At 46.1% G+C, this 24,158-nt stretch overlaps 1 protein-coding gene across 1 annotated transcript; it reads right to left on the bottom strand.

The window, feature by feature from the left end:
• Nucleotides 1-242: 242 nt before the first annotated feature.
• Nucleotides 243-11,136, bottom strand: LOC134399376 (protocadherin-8-like). The gene is made up of 4 exons (XM_063127397.1): nt 8,368-11,136; nt 6,038-6,102; nt 4,615-4,748; nt 243-310 (listed from the first exon to the last, which is right to left on the bottom strand). Exons 1-4 carry the CDS (start codon nt 11,134-11,136, stop codon nt 243-245), a joined length of 3,036 nt encoding a protein of 1,011 aa, XP_062983467.1.
• Between the last annotated feature and the right edge of the window lie 13,022 nt (nt 11,137-24,158).

Below are 24,158 nucleotides of genomic sequence, written 5' to 3'. Positions count from 1 at the left end.
GTAGTTGCTTGCGTCTCTACAAGACGTTCCTTCGGCAAAGGCTGCAATCACTGGGAAGGAAGCAACACGTATTGACATTATATTTCTTGGGAATCGGTTATATTTTTCTTACACATTCTGTCAAACATTAGGGAACCAGAAAGATATTACATGCAAGTCTCTATAACAAAGTACCAAAGTTTGTTTAACGAAAAGCAGCCTCAGGAGGCTGCAATTTTTGAATGAAGGAAGCAGGGGCTGCATCACAGCTGGACATTTTTATTCTCTAGATCACCAGAGTTCTTACTCTTGTCAATGTGTATCTGGAATCCTACAGGGGAAAAACAACTTGGGGGCAATGTTGAGCAGGAAAATGGCTGGTGGGGAAAGACTTAAGCACCATCAGCACCCAGCTCCTGCTCCTCCACGAAGAACTGCAGCCTCCTAAGGCTACTTTTCACTTTATAAATACAGTGCAGCTTTCATGCAATATTTAGTTTGCTCTCAGTGTTTGCCAAATGCCTATGACTTCTCTTTCTCAAGCATTATGCAATAACCTAGAATCATAGAATAGCAGAGTTGGAAGGGACCTACAAGGCCATCGAGTCCAACCCCCTGCTCAATGCAGGAATCCACCCTAAAGCATCCCTGACAGATGGTTGTCCAGCTGCCTCTTGAAGGCCTCTAGTGTGGGAGAGCCCACAACCTCCCTAGGGAACTGATTCCATTGTCGTACTGCTCTAACAGTCAGGAAGTTTTTCCTGATGTCCAGCCGGAATCTGGCTTCCTGTAACTTGTGCCCCTTATTCCGTGTCCTGCACTCTGGGAGGATCGAGAAGAGATCCTGGCCCTCCTCTGTGTGACAACCTTTTAAGTATTTGAAGAGTGCTCTCAGGTCTCCCCTCCATCTTCTCTTCTCTTCAGGCTAAACATGCCCAGTTCTTTCAGTCTGTCTTCATAGGGCTTTGTTTCCAGACACCTGATCATCCTGGTTCTTCGATCTAATAATTTATTTTCAATAATATGCAGTACTAAAAGTTCTGTTGTGCACTCTCTATATATCAGATATGCTTACAATGACTAGCGATGCCAGGTTATGACCCTGGGCAGAGACATGAACTTTTAAGAACACAGCTCTGTGGTCATTACAAAGGTGTACACTATATCAGTCTTTCACCAGCAACAATCAATGTTCAAATGTGCATAGAACTATCATATTTCTCATGTTCGTAGGTTGAGTGCTCATATATTACATAACAAAAAAAGCACCACCCATAGATAAGAGGGAGGTATCAGTAGGCTTGAGGGGCCCTGAGATTTGCAGAAGGACATTAAAAAGAGAAAAGAAAGAAAACTGGGCCAAAGGGCCCCCAAAATAGGGGAAACTGGATGGTGACACGCAGGGAAAATGGGAGAGGAAAAGAATAAAAGTCCAGCAAGGCCGTTCCCTGAACATCAGCTGGAGCATTAGGGAGAGTAAACTGCTTGTTGTAACTGGCCAGTGACGACAACTTTGTAACCAAACTGGTACCACCATGAACAAAAGGGAAGGTGCTGAATGTGAGGGCAACCCTGAACTATACAGACATTCATCACGTTTTAAATGGAGCCCTCAAAGGTAGGGTGACCATATGAAAAGGAGAACAGGGCTCCTGTATCTTTAACAGTTGTATAGAGAAGGGAATTTCAGCAGGTGTCATTTGTATATAGAGAACCTAGTGAAATTCCCTCTTCATCACACCAGTTAAAGCTGCAGGTGCCCTGCCCTCTTTTAAATCTGGTCACTCTAGTATAGCTCCTGCAGCTTTAACTGTTGTGATGAAGAGGGGATTTCACCAGGTTCTCCATATATACAAATGACACATGCTGAAATTCCCTTCTCTATACAACTGTTAAAGATACAGGAGCCCTGTCCTCCTTTTCATATGGTCACCCTACCAAAGGGGAGAAAACTCCCACTAAAAACACACACACCTGAGAAGCACCTCTCAAGAGGAAACACTCTAAAACCCTCCCAACTCACAGAGCTGCACAGGCCCCGCATTAAGCCACCTCTTTGAGATTCAAAGGTGTCTCAGATTGTTTTGTGACAAGCAGACTCACCCAATCCACAAGCAAATGATGATTTAAAGATGTGGACACCCACCCACCCACCCCACCACCACCCACACACAAATCCAGCTTTGTTCCCTCTATTAAATTGTAAGAATTGTTATCAAATCTTCCATTGTGCAAAACTGTATTTAAGTTTTTCCTTAACTTCTTTTTGTCTAACAAGAGTTGGAATATTCTTTTCTCCCCTGGCTAGAAGACCCTCTCATATCCAGAGCACAGAGAAAACACTGATCCTTTGCTGAAATAACCACATGGCTCCCTGCCTTTGTCTGCCTGAGAACCTGATCATCAACCTCTTTTAAGGACTCAAAGGTTCCAAATGGAGCAACCTGGATTCTTCTGCTATATTAGCAGAATGTGTGAACTGCCCAGAGAGCTTCAGCTATCGGGCAGTATAAAAATGTAATAAATAAATAAATGCGTCACCAGCATTAACAACTTAGCATTGGCAGGGGAGACACTCAACATGATGCCAGGCTCTTAAAAGACACAGGCCTCTCCTAGCAAATCTGGAGCTGGCTGTTTGTTCTATATCAGGGATGGATAATGTGTGGCCCTCCAGATTTTGTTGGACTGCAGCTCCCATAATCCCTCACCATTGGCTATGCTGGTTATGGCTGATAGGAAATGCAGTCCACCAACATCTGGAGGGCCACCAATTCTAGAAAACAATTGATAATACAGGGCCTTTTCGGTGGTGGACCCCAGACTATGGAACTGATGAGGCTCACCTGGCGCCAATGCTGCTATCTTTCCGGCACCAGGTTAAGACTTTCCTCTTTGCCCAGGCATATGGCAGCACATCTTAATCACCCACATGTTTAGGGTTTTTTTAAAAACAGTTTTTAATGCTTTATGTGTGTATGTTCTATGTTTAAAATTTAAAATTTTGTATACTTGTTTTTATCTCAATTTTAGCATTTCTGTAAACCACCCAGAGAGCTCTGGCTATGGGCGCGGTATAGAAGTGTAATAAATACATAAATAAAATACCATTTGCAACAGTACAAGTTACTTAAATGGATTGCAACTTTGTGTAAACAGAAAAATGGGACCTGCAACAGAACATTGCAGTATATCCTCCCCCAATAACAGGAGTCCTTCTCCAGGATACTAAAATCTCACGAAAGGCAATTGTCTCTTCCCCTGCTTCTTCCGGTTTTCTTTTCCAACTGACAATATTCTGTGGCTTCTGGAGACCACTGAGCATGCTCAACCCACACTTGGCTGGGCTTTTAATGATTTTTTTAAAAAATTGCATAACTCAGGATTTTCCTGAGCCTGCGGATACCTTTATCATATTGATAAAGTGGCCCCATTTAGTTCCAATCTTGTTGTCACTCAACCAGCTGAGCTCGCTATTAGAGTGAATAGTGAAATGACCCTAAATTGCTTGCTTTTTTTTTTTTTACAAAGGTGAAAAATAAGCAGTTCAAATGAAGCAGGGTGGATAAAAATAACAAAAAATAAGCTAATGGAATAGTACTTGAAGAATTCCACAATTAACTAGGTTGTTGTTTTTTTGTATTTTTGCTAATTTGTACTTGTGCCTTAAATCAAAACCAGCCACATCGCAGCACAGAAACAGAATAAAAAATGTGAGAGATGACTGAGATTTGGATAACCCTTTGGAAACTAAAAAAAAAGCACCAATAAGCAATCGTGTAATAGCTGCAGCTTATCAAACCACAGACAACCAAACTAAAAGTTTACCTTTGATAGCTGCTCTGTGACAGAGGTCTCAGATAACCACGCCATCACAGGGCAGCCACCGGCATGAGCCTGCTCCTCACACCCCTCTTCCTTCAGGGCGTCTGCGACCAGATAATAAGCATCCATTTTCAAACTGGCTGAAATTTGTTGTTTTGTTCAAATTGAGAACTACAGTTAGTTTTAACTGTGTTTTATCCAAACAAGCCAGGATCATGATTTGACATTGGCTTGTTCAAACAAGCCATAGTTAAAGCAAACCACAGTTTAACCCAGTTCAGATTAAATGAGAAACTGTGATTAGTTGAAAATGGAAACAGATGTTATCAATCTCATCCTCATGTGTTCACTTGAGAAGGGGAGGGGAGGACGGAGTACATGAGCCTGAGACTTGTTCGCATAACACTAAATCAGCCTTCCTCAACCTGGGGTGCGCCAGATGTGTTGGACTACAACTCCCAGAATGCCCCAGCCTGCTGGCTGGGGCATTCTGGGAGTTGCAGTCCAACACATCTGGCGCGCCCCAGGTTGAGGAAGGCTGCAGTAAATCCTAGTTTAGTGCTGTGTCCAAATGTGGTCATTGTCTGAATTCACCCTTATTTTTGAAAGCGCCAGATTTTTTATTTATTTGTATTTATTTATTTATTGCATTTTTATACCGCCCAACAGCCAAAGCTCCCTGGGCGGTTCACAAAAACTAGTGAAGTTGTCTGTATTACTAAAAACTTGCAAAGTAATCTACGATCCTAAGTACCTTACCCTGGAGGGCTTATTTACAAGCAAGCATGTCGTGTTGATTTCCCAACTTACCACCTTGTTTCTCAACCTTTTCTGTTGAGGCCTTCTTCAATCCCTCCCTGCTCACATCAGAGTCACTGTCATTGCATTCACTGTCCCCTTTCCCACTGTCTTTCCCACTCAGGTGATCTGGAGCTGAACAGGCACTGAAAGGGAGGGAAATTGTTAGTATAGTTAACACAGTGTACAATAATGCGTTCTTAATCTCTATTATAAAAAAAAGGATGATAATCTAAAACACATATGGGCAACCCACTGCCCACTTTTTCTTGTAGCCTAGCCCATGTGAAGTGAAAGACTATTGTTCTAGTACTGCTATTGGTAGCAGCACGAGGACAGCAATCCTGATCAAGAGCCTGAGGAGGGTTTGACTTCACCCCACACCAGTGATCCCAACGCAGCCAAGATGGGTGTTTCTCCACTGCTTATGGCAGCAGGGAAGCAGCCATCATTATCAGGACTGCTGCTACGCCTCTCCCCATCCCAACAGTGATCCCAAAGCAGCTGAGATTGCTAGTGGTGGGGACAAACGTTTGTGTGTGTTCATGTATGACTGTGCATTTAAAAGGGCAGCAGGCAGAAATGCGTGTGTGTTCATTCACATCCACATGCCCAACTTATGAATGTAGCCCCTGACCTCCAAGGCCTGCAAGCCCATCACTGCATGCAGCCCTTGGGACAAAACAGCTGCCCACCCGTGATCTAAACCATTACAACAGCAAAGAATGGAGTACAGTAGCACCTTGCCATAATCCCAGGGGATAAGGCCTAAATCACATGTACCTGGGATGGGTTTGTATGTGTGTGTGTGTGTGTTCTGTTTGTTTAGCTCAAAGGTAATGGAAGAGACTATAATTTAGAAGGAACGAATGGCAGCTGGTTATTTGCCATTTCCCAGGTGGTGATAGAGTTAAGCATCTCCCAACTCTCCTGTCACTCCAAGGGTGACCCTATGAAAAGGAAGACAGGGCTCCTGCAGCTTTAACAGTTGTATAGAAAAGGGAATTTCAGCAGGTGTTATTTGTATGCATACAGTACCTGGTGAAATGCCCTCTTTGTCCCAAAAGTTAAAGCTGTAGGAGCCCTGCCCTCTTTTGTATCTGGTCAAGAGGGCAGGGCTCCTGCAGCTTTATCTGTTGTGACGAAGAGGGCATTTTACCAGGTGCTGCATGCATACAAAAGACACTTGCTGAAATTCCCTTTTCTATACAACTGTTAAAGCTGCAGGAGCCCTGTCCTCCTTTCCATATGGTCACCCTAGTGAGACATGTCTCCACTCTTAAGCTCCCCACCCTGCCTAAAGCCACTTTGCTTTAAAGCACACAGACAAAAGCCTATTGCAAGCACTAGTGTGAAATGTATGGTCACCCCTAGGAGTGTTTTGCCAAAGCTGGAAAGAAGAGAAAAGGGGATCTAAACAAAGTGTGGTAGATACCTGAAGCTGGAAGCTGACTGGCCCGCCTCCCACACAGTGGGCCGAAAAGGAATGAGGACTTTAACCTGTTGAAGAGAAGCAACAAAAAGAGAAGTTACAGTTTCATTTGTAAATGTCTTTTTAATAACACAATAACTCAATATATAATGAGACAACCTTGCCAGAATGGATGGCCCTCTGAATCTTATCATACCCACCATTGTCACTCACAAAAGCTTTTATATCTCAAATATGGACTCCTTAGATTCCAAACTTTCCTTCAGAAATACAATATGTTTCTAGCTCTCATACCTGTGGAGATAAAATAATCTATAGCCATGTCGCTGATGTCTGCTTAAAAATAAGAGGGTGTCCAAGTGGTGCTTCAAGAATTCTGGGAGTTGAACTCAAACACATAAACCACCCAGAGAGCTTCGGCTATTGGGAGATATAAAAATGCAATAAATACATAAATAAATATCTCAGTCCCTCTACTTATTCTTGCTGTAGATATGAAGTCTTCTTACAGCAGAATGTAATACTGTTATCAGCAAATTCCAAAGCATTTATTAATTTAAAATATTTCTTGGCCACCTTCCAGGACAGAAGCCCTCCCAGGGAGGCTATTGAACTAAGTGGGATGTGCCCTTAATTAACAGGCTTAGGCGAATCATTACTCTAGGGAAAGGGTAGTCTTTAAAAAGAAAATGGACTAATCAACTCAAGCAGTTCCATCCTCAGGTCACAGAGCAGAGGAGTAATCAGCCTCAAAACTTTTTTAAAAAATTAAATACATACTTGTTTAATGTTTTACAACATTAATAGTGCTAGCACAGAGACATCATTAGGTATATCCAATATTAGCCCTACATAGAGTAAACCCATTGAAATGAATGAGATTTAAGTTAGAAAAACTTTCTATGCATTTCAGTGGATCTACTCTACATAGGACTAACATTGACTACTACTATTAGTTCCTTCCTTTTGTTCCTTGAATTGGGGGATGGGGAGATGCCATTTGCTACTCTGGTTCTGGGGCAAAATACCTTCGCCCGGCCCTGTTTATCTGGATCCTACACACCACTGAGTAACAAGTGCTCTACTTTTGACATAACGAACATTCCAGAGAAACCCTGAACTAGTATTGCTAACATTCAGCGTTCCCCAAAACTACCCCTTTAACAGCAGCTTGACATGAAATAATCAGTAACTGATCATGATTAGGTTATTGCTATGAAAATCTTTCCCTGCTAATTTCTGTATATCAGGCCAGGGTGGCGGGGGATGGGGGTGACTTTACAATGTTACATTATTCACAACACTGGGGTGACCATATGGAAAGGAGGACAGGGCTCCTGTATCTTTAATAGTTACACAGAAAAGGGAATTTCAGCAGGTGTCATTTGTATATATGGGGAAGGAAAGGAACGGAACGGAACCTCTCATGCAAACACTGAGCCATTACTGACTCTTGGAGGGATGCCAGCTTTCGCTGACATTTTCTTGGCAGGCCTTACAGCGGGGTAGTTTGTCGTTGCCTTCCCCGGCCGTTATTACCTTTCCCCCAGCTAGCTGAGTCGACCTGACCCGAGACAGCTGCCTGAAACCCGCTTCCGCTGGGATCGAACTCAGGCTGTGGGGAGAGTTTCATCCGCAGAAACTGCTGCTTTACTGCTCTGTGCCACACGAGAACCTGGTGAAATTCCCTCTTCATCACCACAGTTAAAGGTGCAAGAGCTATACTAGAGGGACCAGATACAAAAGAGGGCAGGGCACCTGCAGTGTTAACTGGTGTGATGAAGAGGGAATTTCCCTCTTCCCACCAGGTTCTCCATATATACAAATGACACCTGCTGAAATTCCCTTTTCTATGCAACTATTAAAGATATAGGAGCCCTGTCCTCCTTTTCATATGGTCACCCTAGTGGGCAGCAAAGTAGATCCCACAAGCTTAAAGTCTGCCCATCCCTGAATAAGAGCTTCATCATTGGTGGTACATGAAAGAATAATGGGGGGAGGGGGGTCTTAGAAAGTGGAATAGAAACTTTGGGGCAACTCTGGCCTTATAGGCAGGTGTACATAGTTTGTTGAAAGAAAGTCACAAAAAGCTCCTAAATGCATTCAAGGAGCTGCAATTCCATCTGCAGAAACCCACTGATGCTGCTAGATTACAAGACTAGTCTAGTGCGACTAGACTAGACTATATCAATATTTTTAAGGTGAGGGGACTACATAAACACTAAAGTTTACACACCTTAGTTATCACTTTAGTATTTTGATGAGCTAAACACTACCAAAACAATTCAGGACAAACCCCCAACTAAGAAGAAGTTACGCAGACAACCACTGACCTGAGAGGAAGAGCTGGGCACGTCCCTCTCTGTCACCCACAAGGGAGATCTGCTACTTTCTTCACCCGCAGAGGCAGCAGTGCTCAATTCTGAATCTGTGCTGATGCCGTCCACATGTCCAGGGGAAAGCTGCTCTGTCACTGGCACAGGCCCCCTGGCCTTGTGTTCGATCAGCTTATGGGCCATCCCGCCAAAGAGATTCTTCCTGCTCACGCAGGTGGAGGCCCCCACCAGAAGGATGGCAACAAGCAGCAAGCCACAGCCGCCTGCCAGCACCATGATCAGAATGAAAGAGAGATTCAAGGGCTCTTCCGAAGCAGCCGCTGCGGGCTGCATAGCCACAATCTCCACGCTAGAGGGTAGCATGTCTGTGGGAATAAGCCGCAGCGTGGCTGTGCAAGTCAAGGAAGGCCTGCCACCGTCCCCGACGCCAACCACCAAGAGGAAAGTTCTTTTCCACGAGGCACCTCCCGGAACCTTCTGCCTCAGAAAGAGCTCTCCTGTCAACGGATTGATAGCAAAAAGCTTGGGCTTGGCCCCAAGGAGGGAGAACGAGAGCTCAGCATTGGGGCCTTCGTCTGCATCCCCGGCTACAATGCGAGCAATCAAGAAACCGACAGGAGCGCCGAGGGGCAACAAGAGCTCCGCGGAGCCGTTGATTAGCGACGGGGAGGTGATTTTAGGGGGGTTGTCATTCTGATCTTCCACAGTGACGCCAACCTGGGTCCGCTGGCAGAGCTGGGGCGTGCCCCCGTCACAGGCTTCGATTTCAACTTCCAGGTGCAGCCGCTGTTCGTAGTCCAGCGGCTGCAGGGCTCGCATGACGCCAGTGTGGGGCTCCACAGAGATCAGGCCGGTCGGAGTGGGGGATCCAGGGGGTGGCTTCTCTAACAGCCGGTAGGTGACCTTGCCATTAGAGCCCAGGTCTGGGTCAGCAGCTTGGACGGTGGCCAGGTAGGCGCCGGGCGGGTTGTTCTCCAGCAGGGCCACCTCGTAGCGGGCCTTGGCAAAGCGCGGCGCGTTGTCGTTCTCGTCGCTGAGGCGCACGGTGAGGCGGCGCACGGTCTTGGCGGGCGGCGAGCCCAGGTCCTCGGCCACCAGGGTCAGGTTGTACTCGGCCACGCGCTCGCGGTCCAGGGCGCCGGTGGTGAGCACCACGTAGCTGGCGTCGTAGGCGCGCTGCAGGGCGAAGGGCGCGTGGGGCGCGGCCAGCAGGGCGCAGCGCACCTGGCCGTTGGCGCCCGCGTCGCTGTCCGAGACGCTGACCAGCGCCACCAGGCTCTCGGCGGGCGCCGCCTCGCTCACGTAGGCCACGGTGGCGGTGGCGGCGTCCCCGGCCCCCTCGGCATCGGCGTCCCCCTCGGCCCCGCGCAGGGCGCTGACGGCCACGTCGGGCGCGTTGTCGTTGACGTCGAGCAGGCGCACCACCACCTTGCAGCTGGCCGCCAGCGGGCTGGCGCCGCGGTCGCTGGCCTGCACGTCGAGCTCGTAGGCGCGCTGGCGCTCGTAGTCGACGGCGCCCTGCAGGCTGAGGCGGCCCGAGAGCGGGTCGAGGCCGAAGAGGCGGCGCGCCTCGGCCGGCACCTGGCTGCCCCAGGCGTAGAGCAGCTGCCCGTTGGCGCCCTCGTCCGGGTCGGCGGCGTCCAGCTGGGCCAGCAGCGCGCCCGGCGGCGCGTCCTCGGGCAGCTCCACGGTCAGCAGCGCGCCGCGCGGGAAGGCGGGCGCGTTGTCGTTGGCGTCCAGCACGCGCACGCTGACCGTGGCCGTGCCCGCGCGCGCCGGGCTGCCGCCGTCCGTGGCCACCAGCTCCAGGCGGTAGGCGGCCTGCGCCTCGCGGTCCAGCGCGCGCAGCAGCACCAGCTCGGCGCACTTGAGGCCGTCGGCGCGGCTCTGCGCCTCCAGGCCGAAGTGGCGGTTGGGCGACACGGCGAAGCTCTGGATGCCGTTGGAGCCCGCGTCCAGGTCGCGCGCCGGCGGCAGCGGCAGCCGCGTGCCCGGCGCCGCGCTCTCCGACACCTCCAGCGCCAGCAGCGGCTGCGGGAAGCGCGGCGCGTGGTCGTTGAGGTCGCGCACCTCCAGCTCCACGTGCAGCAGCCGGTAGGCCGGCGCCGGGGCCCGCGCGCCGCCCAGGCTCACCACGTCGAAGGCCAGCACGCACGCCGCCTCCGACGGGCCGCACAGCTGCTCGCGGTCCAGCCGCTCGGCGCCCACGCTCAGCTGCCCGTCCCGCTCGCGCACCCGCACCAGCGAGCTGTTGCCCGACTGCTTCACCAGGCGGAAGCCGCCGGGGGCCCCGTCGGCGGCCGCGCCAAGGTGCTCCGCCAGCACTCCGATGACGGTGCCGGGCGGCTCCTCTTCGTAGGCGCGGAATCGGACCGTCTCGCAGAGCCCTCGCGGGAGGGCGAGATACTGGAGCAGCGAGACCAGCAGCAGGCGGCGGCGGGCCATGACGCCTCTACCTCCTCCGCGTGCCCGCCGGAGCCCGGCTTCCACCGAGCAAAAGCCCTCGAACGCGGCGCCCCCGCTGCGCCTGCCGTCCTCGCCAGGCAGCCTCCGCGGCGAAGTTTGCTGCCGTCTGCCCCGCTTTGCCTGCCTGGCCGCCCTGGCCCCGCTTCTCCTTTGCGTCCCCCCGAACCCTTCCCTGGGGCTCATATGGTAAACCAAATGCAAATGAGGCGCCTTCCTGGACCAATCCCCTGGGCCCTCGGAGACCCAAGAGCCGGCTTGCGCCCAATGGAACATGCGGCCTCTTATCTCGCCCGCCCCCATGCTCAGCCCCTTCACTCCGGCACGTGTCGCGCGAGCCGAAGCGCTTTGCCGTCTGTTTTGTTAGGCTAAGGCACCGCAGAGCTCTGGGTCGTATCTTCCAGATAAAAGAGGCAAAAGGGGTGGGGGGGAGAGTTTGCTTTTCGGACCCCACAGGACAATTCTGCTCTATTCCAGTTAAGTTCAGTGCGATTTCTCTGGATTGGAGAAACTAATGGGAGAAACAGTGGCGTAGCGTGCGCGGCGGGGCGGGGGGGCTCAGGGGCAGTTGCCCTGGGCGCAAAATTCTTAGGGGTGCAAAAATTCAAAAGAAAAGAAAGTAGTAATAATAATTTTATTTATTTATTTATTTATTTTATTACATTTTTATACAGCCAAAGCTCTCTGGGTGGTTCACAAAAATTAGAACCATAATAAAACAACCAACAGTTAAAAGCACAAATACAAAATACAGTATAAAAAGCAGCAAAATTGATATAAGATTAAAATACAGAGTTAGAACAGTAAAATTTGAATTTAAGTTAAAATTAAGTGTTAAAATACTGAGAGAATAAAAAGGTCTACAGTTGGCGATGAAAGGAGTACAGAGTAGGCGCCAGGCGGACCTCTCTGGGGAGCTCATTCCACAACCAGGGTGCCACAGCAGAGAAAGCCCTCCTCCTAGTAGCCGTCTGCCTCACTTCCTTTGGCAGGGGCTCATTATTATTATTATTATTATTATTATTATTTATTTATTTATATAGCACCATCAATGTACATGGTGCTGTACAGAGTAAAACAGTAAATAGCAAGGCCCTGCCGCATAGGCTTACAATCTAATAAAATCATAGTAAAACAATAAGGAGGGGAAGAGAATGCCAACAGGCACAGGGTAGGGTAAGCAGGCACAGGGTAGGGTAAAACTAACAGTATAAAGTCCGCACAACATCAAGTTTTAAAAGCTTTAGGAAAAAGAAAAGTTTTTAGTTGAGCTTTAAAAGCTGCGATTGAACTTGTAGTTCTCAAATGTTCTGGAAGAGCGTTCCAGGTGTAAGGGGCAGCAGAAGAAAATGGACGAAGCCGAGCAAGGGAAGTAGAGGCCCTTGGACAGGCGAGAAACATGGCATCAGAGGAGCGAAGAGCACGAGCGGGGCAATAGTGTGAGATGAGAGAGGAGAGATAGGAAGGAGCTAGACCGTGAAAAGCTTTGAAGGTTAACAGGAGAAGTAAGGGCTGTTTCATGGAGAAGGACCCCTGTAGATGACCTTAGGGTCCAGGCAGGTACATACAGGAGGAAGCGTTCCTTCAGAGAGCCTGGCCCCAAGCCATTTAGGGCTTTAAATGTTAATACCAGCACTTTGAATCGGGCCCGGACCTGGACTGGCAGCCAATGAAGCTGGAAAAGGACTGGCATGGTGTGGTCTCATCAGCCAGTCCCTGTTAGTAACCGTGCTACCCTGTTTTGTACCAGTTGAAGTTTCCGGACCTTTTTCAAAGGCAGCCCACGTATAATGCATTGCAGTAATCCAAATAATAATTTAAAAAATCTGTGTAAATCCAACTGTGTAGATGGGGAAAATAAACATTGCCACGTAACACTTTCAATGTAGATTTCAATACTGTTATTGAAAAATTTGCACATATTAAAACCAGGCGATTTTAAATAAATGTAAGTACTGGTATACTATAGTGTATTACATTACTTTTACTTTAAATAGATCAGTATTTTCTTAAAATATAATACATGTGCTGGGGTGGTGGTAAGTGGCTCAATACTGGACTGGTGGAAGGGACTCAGGGAGTGCTCAAGGCCCACGGATTAGGGGCTCAATACTTGCCTTGCCCCGGGCGCCGGCAACCCACGCTACACCACTGGGGAGAAATACTGTGAAATGGAGTCCATTACAAATGCCAATTAAATTCTATAAAGGCCATTTCCTCCCCCGCCCCACCCCAAAAAACCAGTTCTGCTTCAGGTTCTCCACACGCTTCAGAGGCAAACAATCCTTCCCCAAAGAATATCTGCTGGATTACATTTTTGTTCCTGAACAGAGCTCAAAATGCTGGACATACATACTGACCCGGCTCGCACAATCACCACAGGTTTTTAAGCCATGGTGGGTTGCTGGGCAACTTTTGAATATCCGAGCTGCAACTGTAGTGTGGTGTGTTATCCTAACCCGGCAAGGGTGGGTTGTTGGCATGGCTAACAAACTACCCAAGATCACGGGGGAAATAAGCCCTGGTAGCTTAGTTTACCTCCCCATTCATGCCAGTTGCAAGCCCACCTAATTAGCATAATTACCCTCACCAGGTGTGGGTTGTTGTGACGTCCAAACCCAGCAACTCAAAAATCACCCAGGAACACCCAGGTGGTTTACACTCACCTTTACAAGGTTTGGGCAATGGCTGCTCACACATATTGCAGCCTACCATGGCTTAAATGCGACCAAACCCTATGTGTCTCCTGCCCAATCCTCAAAACAATCCTTTGAGGTTGGCTGGGCTAACAAATAAAGAATTTCCAGGGAGCTTCATGGCAGAGTAGGAATTTTAATCCAAGTTGTCCCACTCTGTCCACTCCACCACACTGGCAATCTCATGGGTTTGTATAAATTCTCTAACCCAACAGAGATACAAGATACTAGTTTGAAGACAGGCAAAATACTGTCTTTGATGGAGACGTACTAAAATAAATGACAGAGAACAGCCATTGAAATATTTCATTCAGAACTTTGCAGCTTAGGGTGCAGGGTCACAATCCTTATCTGCAGAGGCCACCAGTAGGGAGGAAACAGCAGCCTGGCACCTCTCCATCGTGCCTGGGTCCAGCTCCAGCTGAGAGCCCCCTCCCTCCTGCTACCAACAGTCTCTGCAAAGGCCACCAGTAGGGAGGAAGCAGCAGCCTGGCACCTCTCCATCATGCCTGGGTCCAGCTCCAGCTGAGAGCCCCCTCCCTCCTGCTACCAACTGTCACTGCTGAACTTTGCAACTAAGAATGTAGTGCCTGAATTTGCTTTGCTTTTCCCCTTCCTCCTCCCTCCCAATCCCCTTTCCTTTTATGTCATTTCTTTTAGATTGTAAGCCTGTGGGCAGGGACTATCAAGAAATATTTTTGTAAGCTGCCGTGAGAGCCTTTTTTGGCTGAATGGTGGGATAAAAATGCCTAAATAAATAAATTTGAGTGGACATTCTGAAGTTCAGTACAATGGAGATCCATTTCTGAACTGTGTTATTGGTAAGTTTAGCCATTTCCGCGGTTGCCAACACCTTGATCAATCATTCCATTACCACTGGCGTAATGGCTGATTTCTCCTGCTGAGCTAATATTGGCTATGTTTATTTATCATGATGAGACCAAGCTGTAGGTTTGCATGCTACCCAACTCCCCTCCGGTAGAACTGTGTGATTTTGTTGTTTTGTTTGAACCCAACATACTGTGGTTAAGCATAAATATCAATCAAGTCAGCTTCAACTGTTAATTAAAAACAGAAGTGAACGCTTCCAAACACCTTGTAGCCACACTGAAGGACAAGGGGGGTACATCAGCCCAAGGTTTGCTGGAGCTCATTCCAGCTGTGCTAGTTTATCATGACGTCCAAGCACAGCTGCAGAAAGATTTTGAATAATTACACAATCTCTTGGTATTCTTAATCCAAATAATGCATTATTTATTTATTTATTTAAAACATTTGTATCCCTCCCTATATCATTAGGGTCTCAGGGCAGCGTTCAGATAAAAGCAGACAGTCTTAAACAGTAAATACACACAGCTAAAAACAAATTAAACCATGAGCCAAGTTAAAACAATATAGAATTTAAAAACAATTAAACCAGTTAAAACAATTCATCTAGTTATCTAACTGCTCTAACTTTGGTCTCACACCATGATTTGAAAAATAACAGCTACTTAAGTGAAGCATTTTAAAAGCAGTCAAACCATATACATAGGAAGTATTAGCAGCGAAGGCAGAGGCCAGAGAATTTAGTGCACCAACACATTGTTTTACAGAGGCTTTTTTTTTTAGAAAGCCTGTCAATTACACAACGCTGTTATTTCAGCAAATGTGTGTAGGTCATGTTTGGAGAGGACAGCAGGCAAAGTGTAACACGAGAAGCCCTTAGGAAGGATTTTGTAAGCCATTTGGCCAGCAAATTTCTATAGTGTAATCCTGCCAGGGCAAAAGTGACAACTGCAGTGTGAAGCCCTCAGCTGTCCTTGCAGATGGTGTTAAGCAAGTGCTTAGCACCCATGGGAGGGCGATTCCCTTCTGTCCCCGAGAAAACTCTGAATCATAACTTTCCCCACTAGGATACTATTTTCTGCTGTACCTCAAAGAGAACAAAACCATCAGGCCAAAGAACAGAGGAGAATGGTTTAATACATGAGCAATACGAAATATTTAAACAGTCCAACAATCCCAATGGACGCAATGCAGCCACATTCCAATACTTGGTGTGTAATTCTGCACTCAGAGTAGAAGGCAGAGAAGCTTTCCCTGCTAGCAGGTTGTTCCGTCAGCAGCTTTGGTGCACTAAACACACACACACACACACACACACACACACACACACACACAAGATTGGTCTTGGAAGGAGACACTTGGCACAGGGCAAGGACAGATGTGCGTTTATCTCTTGTTATCTACTAACAAAGACACCTTTTCCTGCCCTTCCTCCAAAGAACTCATGGTTTCCCCCTTTCCCTTTTGACCTCACAACAACCCTGTAAGGAAGATTAGGTTGAGAAATCATGACCAGACAAAGGTCACAAAGGCTGAGCAGAAATTTTATTCCACGTCTCTGGTCTAAATCCAATATTTTGTCCACTGCACTAGACTGGCTTTTGTTTTGTTTTGTTTTGTTTTGTTCTGTAATTGCGCTATATTGCAGAGATAAAGCAGCCAGTAAAACAGAAATTATAAAATGCAAAGAAACTTTATAGAGAATTAAAAAGGGAGACCACTAACATAACTTCATTATCATCCAGCGTAATCCAATGCAGGGATGGACGGAAGGGATAATTCTCTGGGTGATTTATAGTAGATCAACAAGAGTTTCCAACTTCCAATCATTAGCAATAGCAACAACAAAATAAATGACTTTCTCCACCTAAATAAGGCTGCTGAAATGAAGAAAGCTTGGATTGACCAGGAGTGGCTTTACTGCGAAAAGAATATTGGTTCTGTTCAGTTCTGGTGCTGAAAATAAATCCCTAGGCTCAGAATATGTTCCGAGGGGCACCCTGTTCTTTTATTCTATGTGTATGCCTTTTGGATCTTGGTTCCAGCGAAACAAGTAGATCTGACAAGTCTGAAGTTTGCCAACCCAGATATAAGAATCTGCACCAAATTGCAGTATTTTATTTTATTTTATTTTAAAAAATGTATCAAATATTTTTATGTTCATTATGTTTGTTGTCTTCCAGATCATAACTTGCTGCAGCCCCAGCTCCTTGTAAATAAGCTTGCTGCTGCTGACACAACTGAAGACGATGTGTGTCGTCCCCCCACCCCACCCACCCCTTTAAAAAGAAAAGATAGAGATGAGGCAAGGATATAATTTCAGTATTCATGGCAAGACAGAGCACACCCACCCAAATTGTCAACTCTTAAACTGCAAAAGCAGTTCAACGTAGTCTTCTCTGTTCTTGAAGGGCGTTTAGAGTTTAAGGAAAGGGGGGATTGGAGGCCAAATGAACGCTAATGCACGAGAGGAATGACAGGCAGGATAACAGAAAAACAGTGTGATGTGTCCCCATAGGCGCCTTGGTGGGTTTGCAAGCCTTGGGCTTCTGCTTACATGCGTTCTGATCTGCTAGGCTTGTGTTACAATAATATTTTTCAGTGTGCTATATATATATAAAAAAGGACACTTTTGTTTTGTGGAAAGTTTCGCATAGAGAGGACTCGCTTGCTGTCAAAGGCACCGGCTTAAAGGCCCAGAGGGGAGTCTGTCTGCCAGAGCATTAAGGATCGCTGCAGGCATGTGTGGTATAAATGCAGGCCAAATGTCAAAACAAGAACTCTGCTGGGAGGGAGGGCAAAGAGTGGGGCAAGGGGGGGTGCATGTCCAATTTGGTAATAGCAAAAGGGTCAACTTCAAACACTTTTGCCTGCCCAGAATTCCATTTCTCCTTTTCTTCTGGTGACAAAGATCTTTAAATGCTCACTATTATCAAGCCAACCAAACTTATTCATTATTATTATTATTATTATTATTTATTTATATAGCACCATCAATGTACATGGTGCTGTACAGATAACACAGTAAATAACAAGACCCTGCCGCATAGGCTTACAATCTAATAAGTTGTAGTAAACAATAAAGAGGGAAGGAGAATGCAAACAGGCACAGGGAAGTGTAAACAGGCACAGGGTAGGGCAAAACCAACAGTGTAAAGTCAGAACAAACTCAATATTTGAAGGCTATAGGGAAAAGAAAAGTTTTGAGCTGAGTCTTAAAAGCAGTGATTGAGTTTGTAGTTCTCAAGTGTTCTGGAAGAGCGTTCCAGGCGTAAGGGGCAGCAGAAGAAAAAGGACGAAGCCGAGTAAGGGAAGTGGAGGTCCTTGGGCAGGCGAGAAGCATGGCATCAGAGGAGCGGAGAGCCCGAGCGGGGCGATAGTGTGAGATGAGAGAGGAGAGATAGGCAGGAGCTAGGCAGTGAAGAGCTTTGAAGGTCAGTAGGAGAAGTTTATATTGGATTATTCAGCAGGAATGAACATTGCAAAACTAGCCTAAGACATTTTGATACCCGAAAGAGAATATTCATATCAATATCACAGAGAGAGAGAGAGAGAGAGAGAGAGAGAGAGAGAGAGAGAGAGAGAGAGAGCAGTGGTGGCCTCTCAAATCCAGGCAGTCTTGGAGGAAACTAATTTTGGATTCAGGTCCAGTTTCAGAATGGAAACTGCCATAGTCTCCCAGGTGGGTGACTTTCACCAGCTCATGGATTGGGAGAGTGCAGACCAATGAGTTCTCCTGGACCAATCTTGGCAGTTTTCAATCCCATTGATCACAACAACCGTTGGGTGCTGTCATCTGGAGTTTTGGAGTGCATTGTCATCAGTACGCTGATGACACACAGCTCTACTTCTCCTTTTCATCTTCATCAGGTGAGGCTGTGGATGTGTTGAACCGGTGCCTGGCCATGACAATGGACTGGATGAGGGCTAATAAACTGAAACTCAATCCAGACAAGACTGAGATGCTGCTGGTGGGTGGTTCTTCTGACCGGATGGAGGGTGGAAAGTGGAAAGACCACTTTCCCAGGCAAAATGGAGAGGTTTTTGAGACAAGTTACTAGGAAAACACTTCGGATGGTGGAGATGTGTGGTTCCCCAGCAAAACCAGGGCAGGGGGTACATGGTAACAACTAGAAATGGGGCTGGAGGTACAAGCAGAATCAGGGAACGGGCCTTCTCAAGGCAGGTGCTGCATGCCTTGATTCTGCTTGTAGGAATCTGACTAGGGTTGCTCACATAGTGGAGCCTTTCCTGCTTCAAATGTTTCTCTCATCCCTAACGGAAGGCACTGCTATTACCAAGCAAGGGTAGAAGGCCCAGGCTCCAAGTGTTAATATCATGTCTGAATGATCCAGACTATTCATTCTTGCCCAGTTCACATGATCATAGTGGCTTAATCAAGCCATTGTGGCTTTTTGTGTGTGTGTGTGCCGGGCACCTTTTATCTAATCACCTGTCTGGGTGTGAGTTGTTGTGTCCTCCAAAACAACTCTCAAATAACTCATTGGCTCTTGTTGGGTTATTTGAGTGTTTCCCCCTCAAAGAAGTCAGGTGATTAGGCAAATGGTGCTCAGCATGCACAGTGACTTAAACCCATGAAGTCACTGGGTCCCAGATAGCCCATCAGCCTAGGCTGTAGCCTCAAGCCATGAGGAGTTCCTGACAACTGGAATACTTGTACTTTGTGTGAGTTTTTCCGTAGGGCAATACTCAAAACTGCAAATCAAAAACAAAAAAGTAGGCATCATCATCATCACCATCCACATCATCTACAGGATGTAAGTCATTTTTTTAAAGAGAGATGAAACCATTTCCTTTAGTTTTTTGCTAGATAAATTGGGAATTCTTGTAGCATGTGAAGTGCTACAAGTGTATATTTCTTTCCCTGGTAATTGCTAGCCTCCTAATTAGCAATGTTTACAGCTCATAGCCAACTTCAAAAATATTCTCTCTCTCTCTGTCCTTTGTACTAAAGGACGGAATTGGGCTTATTAGATTCACACATCAGATTCATCTTTTATGAAGACTTCAAATTTGGATTTCAACCCTGAGAGAACTTCCAGTTTGCTGAATACACATCACCACTTTTGTTTCCGAGAACTTCAGACAAAAATTGAACCAGACACTCCATTTCTATTACTCTGCGCATGTAATACACTTATCAGTCATCCATAAGTAGTGGAAAGAAATGCATTACATAACCACATAGCCATGAACATCAAGCAAACAGTTCAGTAACGTTGAAGAACAGATCCCCGAATACTGACTAGGGTATTATACAGTTACAGCTTTCACAGAGCAAGGCATACGTCCATAAATAATATCATAAAACCCTCTGCAACAATGTATCTGTAAGAGGGGGATACAAGAACCCCTGTTGAATTTGATGTTCTCCACAACTATTCTTCTTAGCTTCACTATATCTGACATTTTTAAAATATCTGTTACTCTAGTTAAGCACCAGATGGAAAACAGTTCTCTTTCAATAGATATAGGCTTTCCTGTCACTCTTGTCCTATGCAAATAGTCACATATATGGCCCAAGGTGTGTTTGAACATCTCCTTCACATTAAAAAGATGCACCCATCCAGTTCAATGGGAGCGTGATGAGAACTATGATATGGATGTATATCCAGATGTGCATCTCCATCAGCTAAATACACAGATTTCCCTTGCTGGATCAGAGTGATAGGATTTATTGTGACCTATTTTAACATACACAATAAATTTCTGTTACCATGGTAGAACACATGGCTTTCATGCAGATGGTCCTAATTTCAATTTTGGGCTACTTCAGTTAAATGACCTTGGGTAGCAGGATAAGGAAAGTTCTGCCTAAAGATTTGGAAGCTGCTGCCTGATAGATTAACATGTGGTCATGTGTAGATTTAGGTTAGGGAATCAGTACTACACACTTGATCTTAGCCAAAAGGCTAAGATGGGTGGATTCCATCTGGGCCTAGTGATTTATTAGCTTCTAATTTTGTCAATAGGGTCAAAAACTTCATCTTTTGTCACAACCACTTAAAACACACACATGTACACAGTGTACTGTTAAGCTGTGTTATGACATTATCATAGAATCATAGAATCATAGAATAGCACAGTTGGAAGGGGCCTACAAGGCCATCGAGTCCAACCCCCTGCTCAATGCAGGAATCCACCCTAAAGCATCCCTGACAGATGGTTGCCCAGCTGCCTCTTGAAGGCCTCTAGTGTGGGAGAGCCCACAACCTCCCTAAGTAACTGATTCCATTGTCATACTGCTCTAACAGGAAGTTTTTCCTGATGTCCAGCTGGAATCTGGCTTCCTTTAACTTGAGCCCATTATTCCATGTCCTGCACTCTGGGAGGATCGAGAAGAGATCCTGGCCCTCCTCTGTGTGACAACCTTTAACGTATTTGAAGAGTACTATCATGTCTCCCCTCAATCTTCTCTTCTCCAGGCTAAACATGCCCAGTTCTTTCAGTCTCTCTTCATAGGGTTTTGTTTCCAGACCCCTGATCATCCTGGTTGCCCTCCTCTGATTCCGCTCCAGCTTGTCTAAGTCCTTCTTGAATTGTGGAGCCCAGAACTGGACGCAATACTCTAGATGAGGCCTAACCAGGGCCGAATAGAGAGGAACCAGTACCTCACATGATTTGGAAGCTATACTTCTATTAATGCAGCCCAAAATAGCATTGGCCTTTCTTGCAGCCATATCGCACTGTTGGCTCATATTCAGCTTGCGATCTACAACAATTACAAGATTCTTCTCATTTGTAGTATTGCTGAGCCAAGTATCCCCCATCTTGTAACTATGCATTTGGTTTCTATTTCCTATATGTAGAACTTGGCATTTATCCCTATTAAATTTCATCCTGTTGTTTACAGCCCAGCACTCCAGCCTATCAAGATCACTTTGAAGTTTGTTTCTGTCTTCCAGGGTATTAGCTATCCCACCCAATTTTGTGTCATCTGCAAATTTGATCAGCGTTCCCTGCACCTCCTAGACCAAATCATTAATTAAAATGTTGAAGAGCACTGGGCCCAGAACTGATCCCTGCGGTACCCCACTCATTGCCTCTCCCCAGTTTGAGAAGGTTCCATTGATAAGTACTCTTTGAGTCCGATTCTGTAGCCAACTGTGAATCCACCTAATAGTTGTTCCATCTAGCCCACTTTTAGCTAGTTTGTTAATCAGAATATCATGGGGCACTTTGTCGAAAGCTTTGCTGAAGTCAAGATATATGACGTCCACAGCATTCCCACAGTCCACAAGGGAGGTTACCCAATCAAAATCATTACTACAGTTATTAATCACAAGTGTTCTTAAAATAGACATTTTTGCCATTTAATCCTGAATACATCCAAGAGGTGGTCCTCAAAACTCTCCGTGAGTCTCCCCCCCCTTTTACAGATGGAATGGGAGATGTAGTCCCATCAGTATATATCCCCCTCCCAGTACATAAACCTCTCACAGCAATTTTACGTGGGATACAAAATGTGATAAAATGGGAAAAGAACTCACAGGTGTCCCTCATACAGGGTAAAGTTAGCTTCCCCCAGTCTTCCTATTTTTATTGATAGATATGCCAGCAAATCAAGTGCTAATTCAGCTGTGAATTTTGTTCCTCTGTGTCTCTTCAGTGGGTGTAAACATAAAATCTGTGACAACGAGAATCTTCCATGCACCCTGAAGTATCCTTGATGTTCCCAATTCACATGATTAATCTGTTACTTTCTTCTAGTAATTGTTCCAATGTCCTTTTAGTGGCAGCAGATTACACAATATAAATCAAATAAACATAGCTTGGCAAAGGGTATTTCAATAATCCTTCTTCTACTGTGAATCAGGCCATACCTTTTTAACAGCAAAGTCGGAATACTTCAGAGATAAGGTTTTTATTTATCTGCGGACATTTATGAATTAATAGACATTAAGGTATTTAATGAGACTGTATAAAAGTCTTCCCTGGCCTTTGCCAGTATGAATTAATGTCTGCAGCCTGATGTTCTTGCTCAGTGTTTTTCAGACTGAGATTTTTGGAGCTGTTCTGGTTACGATGGTGACATGTCATTCAATCTCCAAACTGTGGGCCAAACTAGACAAAGAGACACAGATTTCCTTTAAAAACAACAACAAACAAACCTGCCACAGGTGACTCAAATTGGAGTGGTGCCATGATGCCATTGGAATGGGGTTAACTGAGTCTACATTTTACCAGTCTAAATAACCTTTCTTCCCCCCCCCAACCTATTGTCTGCCCCACTGAAGAAAACATTCAGGTATTAATATGTTTTTCCCTGCAAGGATTTTGAGGGGGAGGGGATGATTTGGCTATGTGGTGGACAAGCATTTGGGGTTCAGGAGCCACAATGGCTCCCACAGAACCCTTGAGAGGCTGCATGAGTGGGTGGAACTGGTTGCGAGTGTGGTGGCAGTAGGTGGATGTTCACAGTACACAGATGTTCATCTATTCACACACACACATTCATTCTCTCTCTTCCTTCTTCCCTCTCTCTCCCCCACACACACTTTCCCATCTCTATCAATACCAATGGTTGGCTGTTTCCCTGCTGCTAACAGCTGATCCGCCATCAGCTGGGTGGCAGGGAACAGATCTCTGAAGAACCAGCAATCCTCATCAGGGTCACCAGGTGGTGAATGAAGTTAAAGCCTCCCCACTGGTGATCCTCTCAAGGTGGCTTTTTCACCACTGAAATAGTAGTAGTTCCAAATCCATTCTGGTTCTGAAGACACATGGTTCTCTTGCAAGTCATCTAGTGTGACCCGAAGACACTTCTTGCGAAGCTCATGGTAAGAGCCTGCGGGAGTTACTACCGAAGGTAGGTAATTGCTTCAGGATTTGTTTCAAATGAGAAGTGGTATATTGATAACGGGAATGATAATGATAACGATAACAACAATAACCCCCAGGAGTTCTGTCTGCCACCCAACATAGCTCACAATCCTAAGGACCCCCTTTAAAAACCCTACACATTTTCTCCAAGAGTCAGACTGGGTTTGCACGACATGACAACCCATCATGGGTAACAAGCCACAGTGGGTTGTTGTGTCATCTGAACCCAGACTGCTCCCTGCTGCCTTATTTGGGGGCAAAAAGCCACCCTGTTGTAGGGGTTACTTAACCCACAATAGGTTGTTGTGTCATCCAAACCCGGGAGAGAAATTTTATCATGGGTTGTGCTCAGCAAGAGCAGCAAAAGACTCTTCGTTTTTCCTGGTCATACCCACTTATGCTGCTTCAAGCCTCCCTTATGCTCAAACAACACTTTTGAAGGCTGTCACTCATTCACCAACCCCCTTTTTTAAAATCGTTCGGCCACGTAAATTTGCACAAATGGGGCTGTAAAAAAAATGTTTTACTATTTCTTCAGCCTCAGAAATCTGCAAATGGGGCCGTAATATATTTTTTAAAATTCTTCTTTTTAAAAATTGTTTGCCAGTCATAAGTGCCCACTTATGGCTCTCCATAGGGTGTATTGTATTAGTATGTGCTAATTTATATGTATAAATGCAAATTTGGAGATAATAACTATAATTTAAATAGAAATAAAATACATCTCATCATAATCTCACCATAATGAGGAAGACTGGCAGGGTGACTTTTGTGCCTGCTCTGTTCGCTGGTCAGGTGCCAGTTTCTAAGGGGTAGTTTCAATCCCCCCCCCCCCGTTCTCCCTTCTCCTGGTTCTTCGACTTCAAGCCTGACTTTGTCTAGGCAGCCCATTAAATAGAGGATACCTTCAAATAGAGGACTGTCCTCTGCAAAGCAGGACAGCTGGCCGCCATGGGG

The sequence above is a fragment of the Elgaria multicarinata genome, chromosome 5 (assembly GCF_023053635.1).
Source record: "Elgaria multicarinata webbii isolate HBS135686 ecotype San Diego chromosome 5, rElgMul1.1.pri, whole genome shotgun sequence".
Classification (NCBI taxonomy): domain Eukaryota; kingdom Metazoa; phylum Chordata; class Lepidosauria; order Squamata; family Anguidae; genus Elgaria; species Elgaria multicarinata.
The sequence above is the reverse complement of the archived record's forward strand: the minus strand, read 5'-3'. Positions and strand labels throughout refer to the sequence as shown.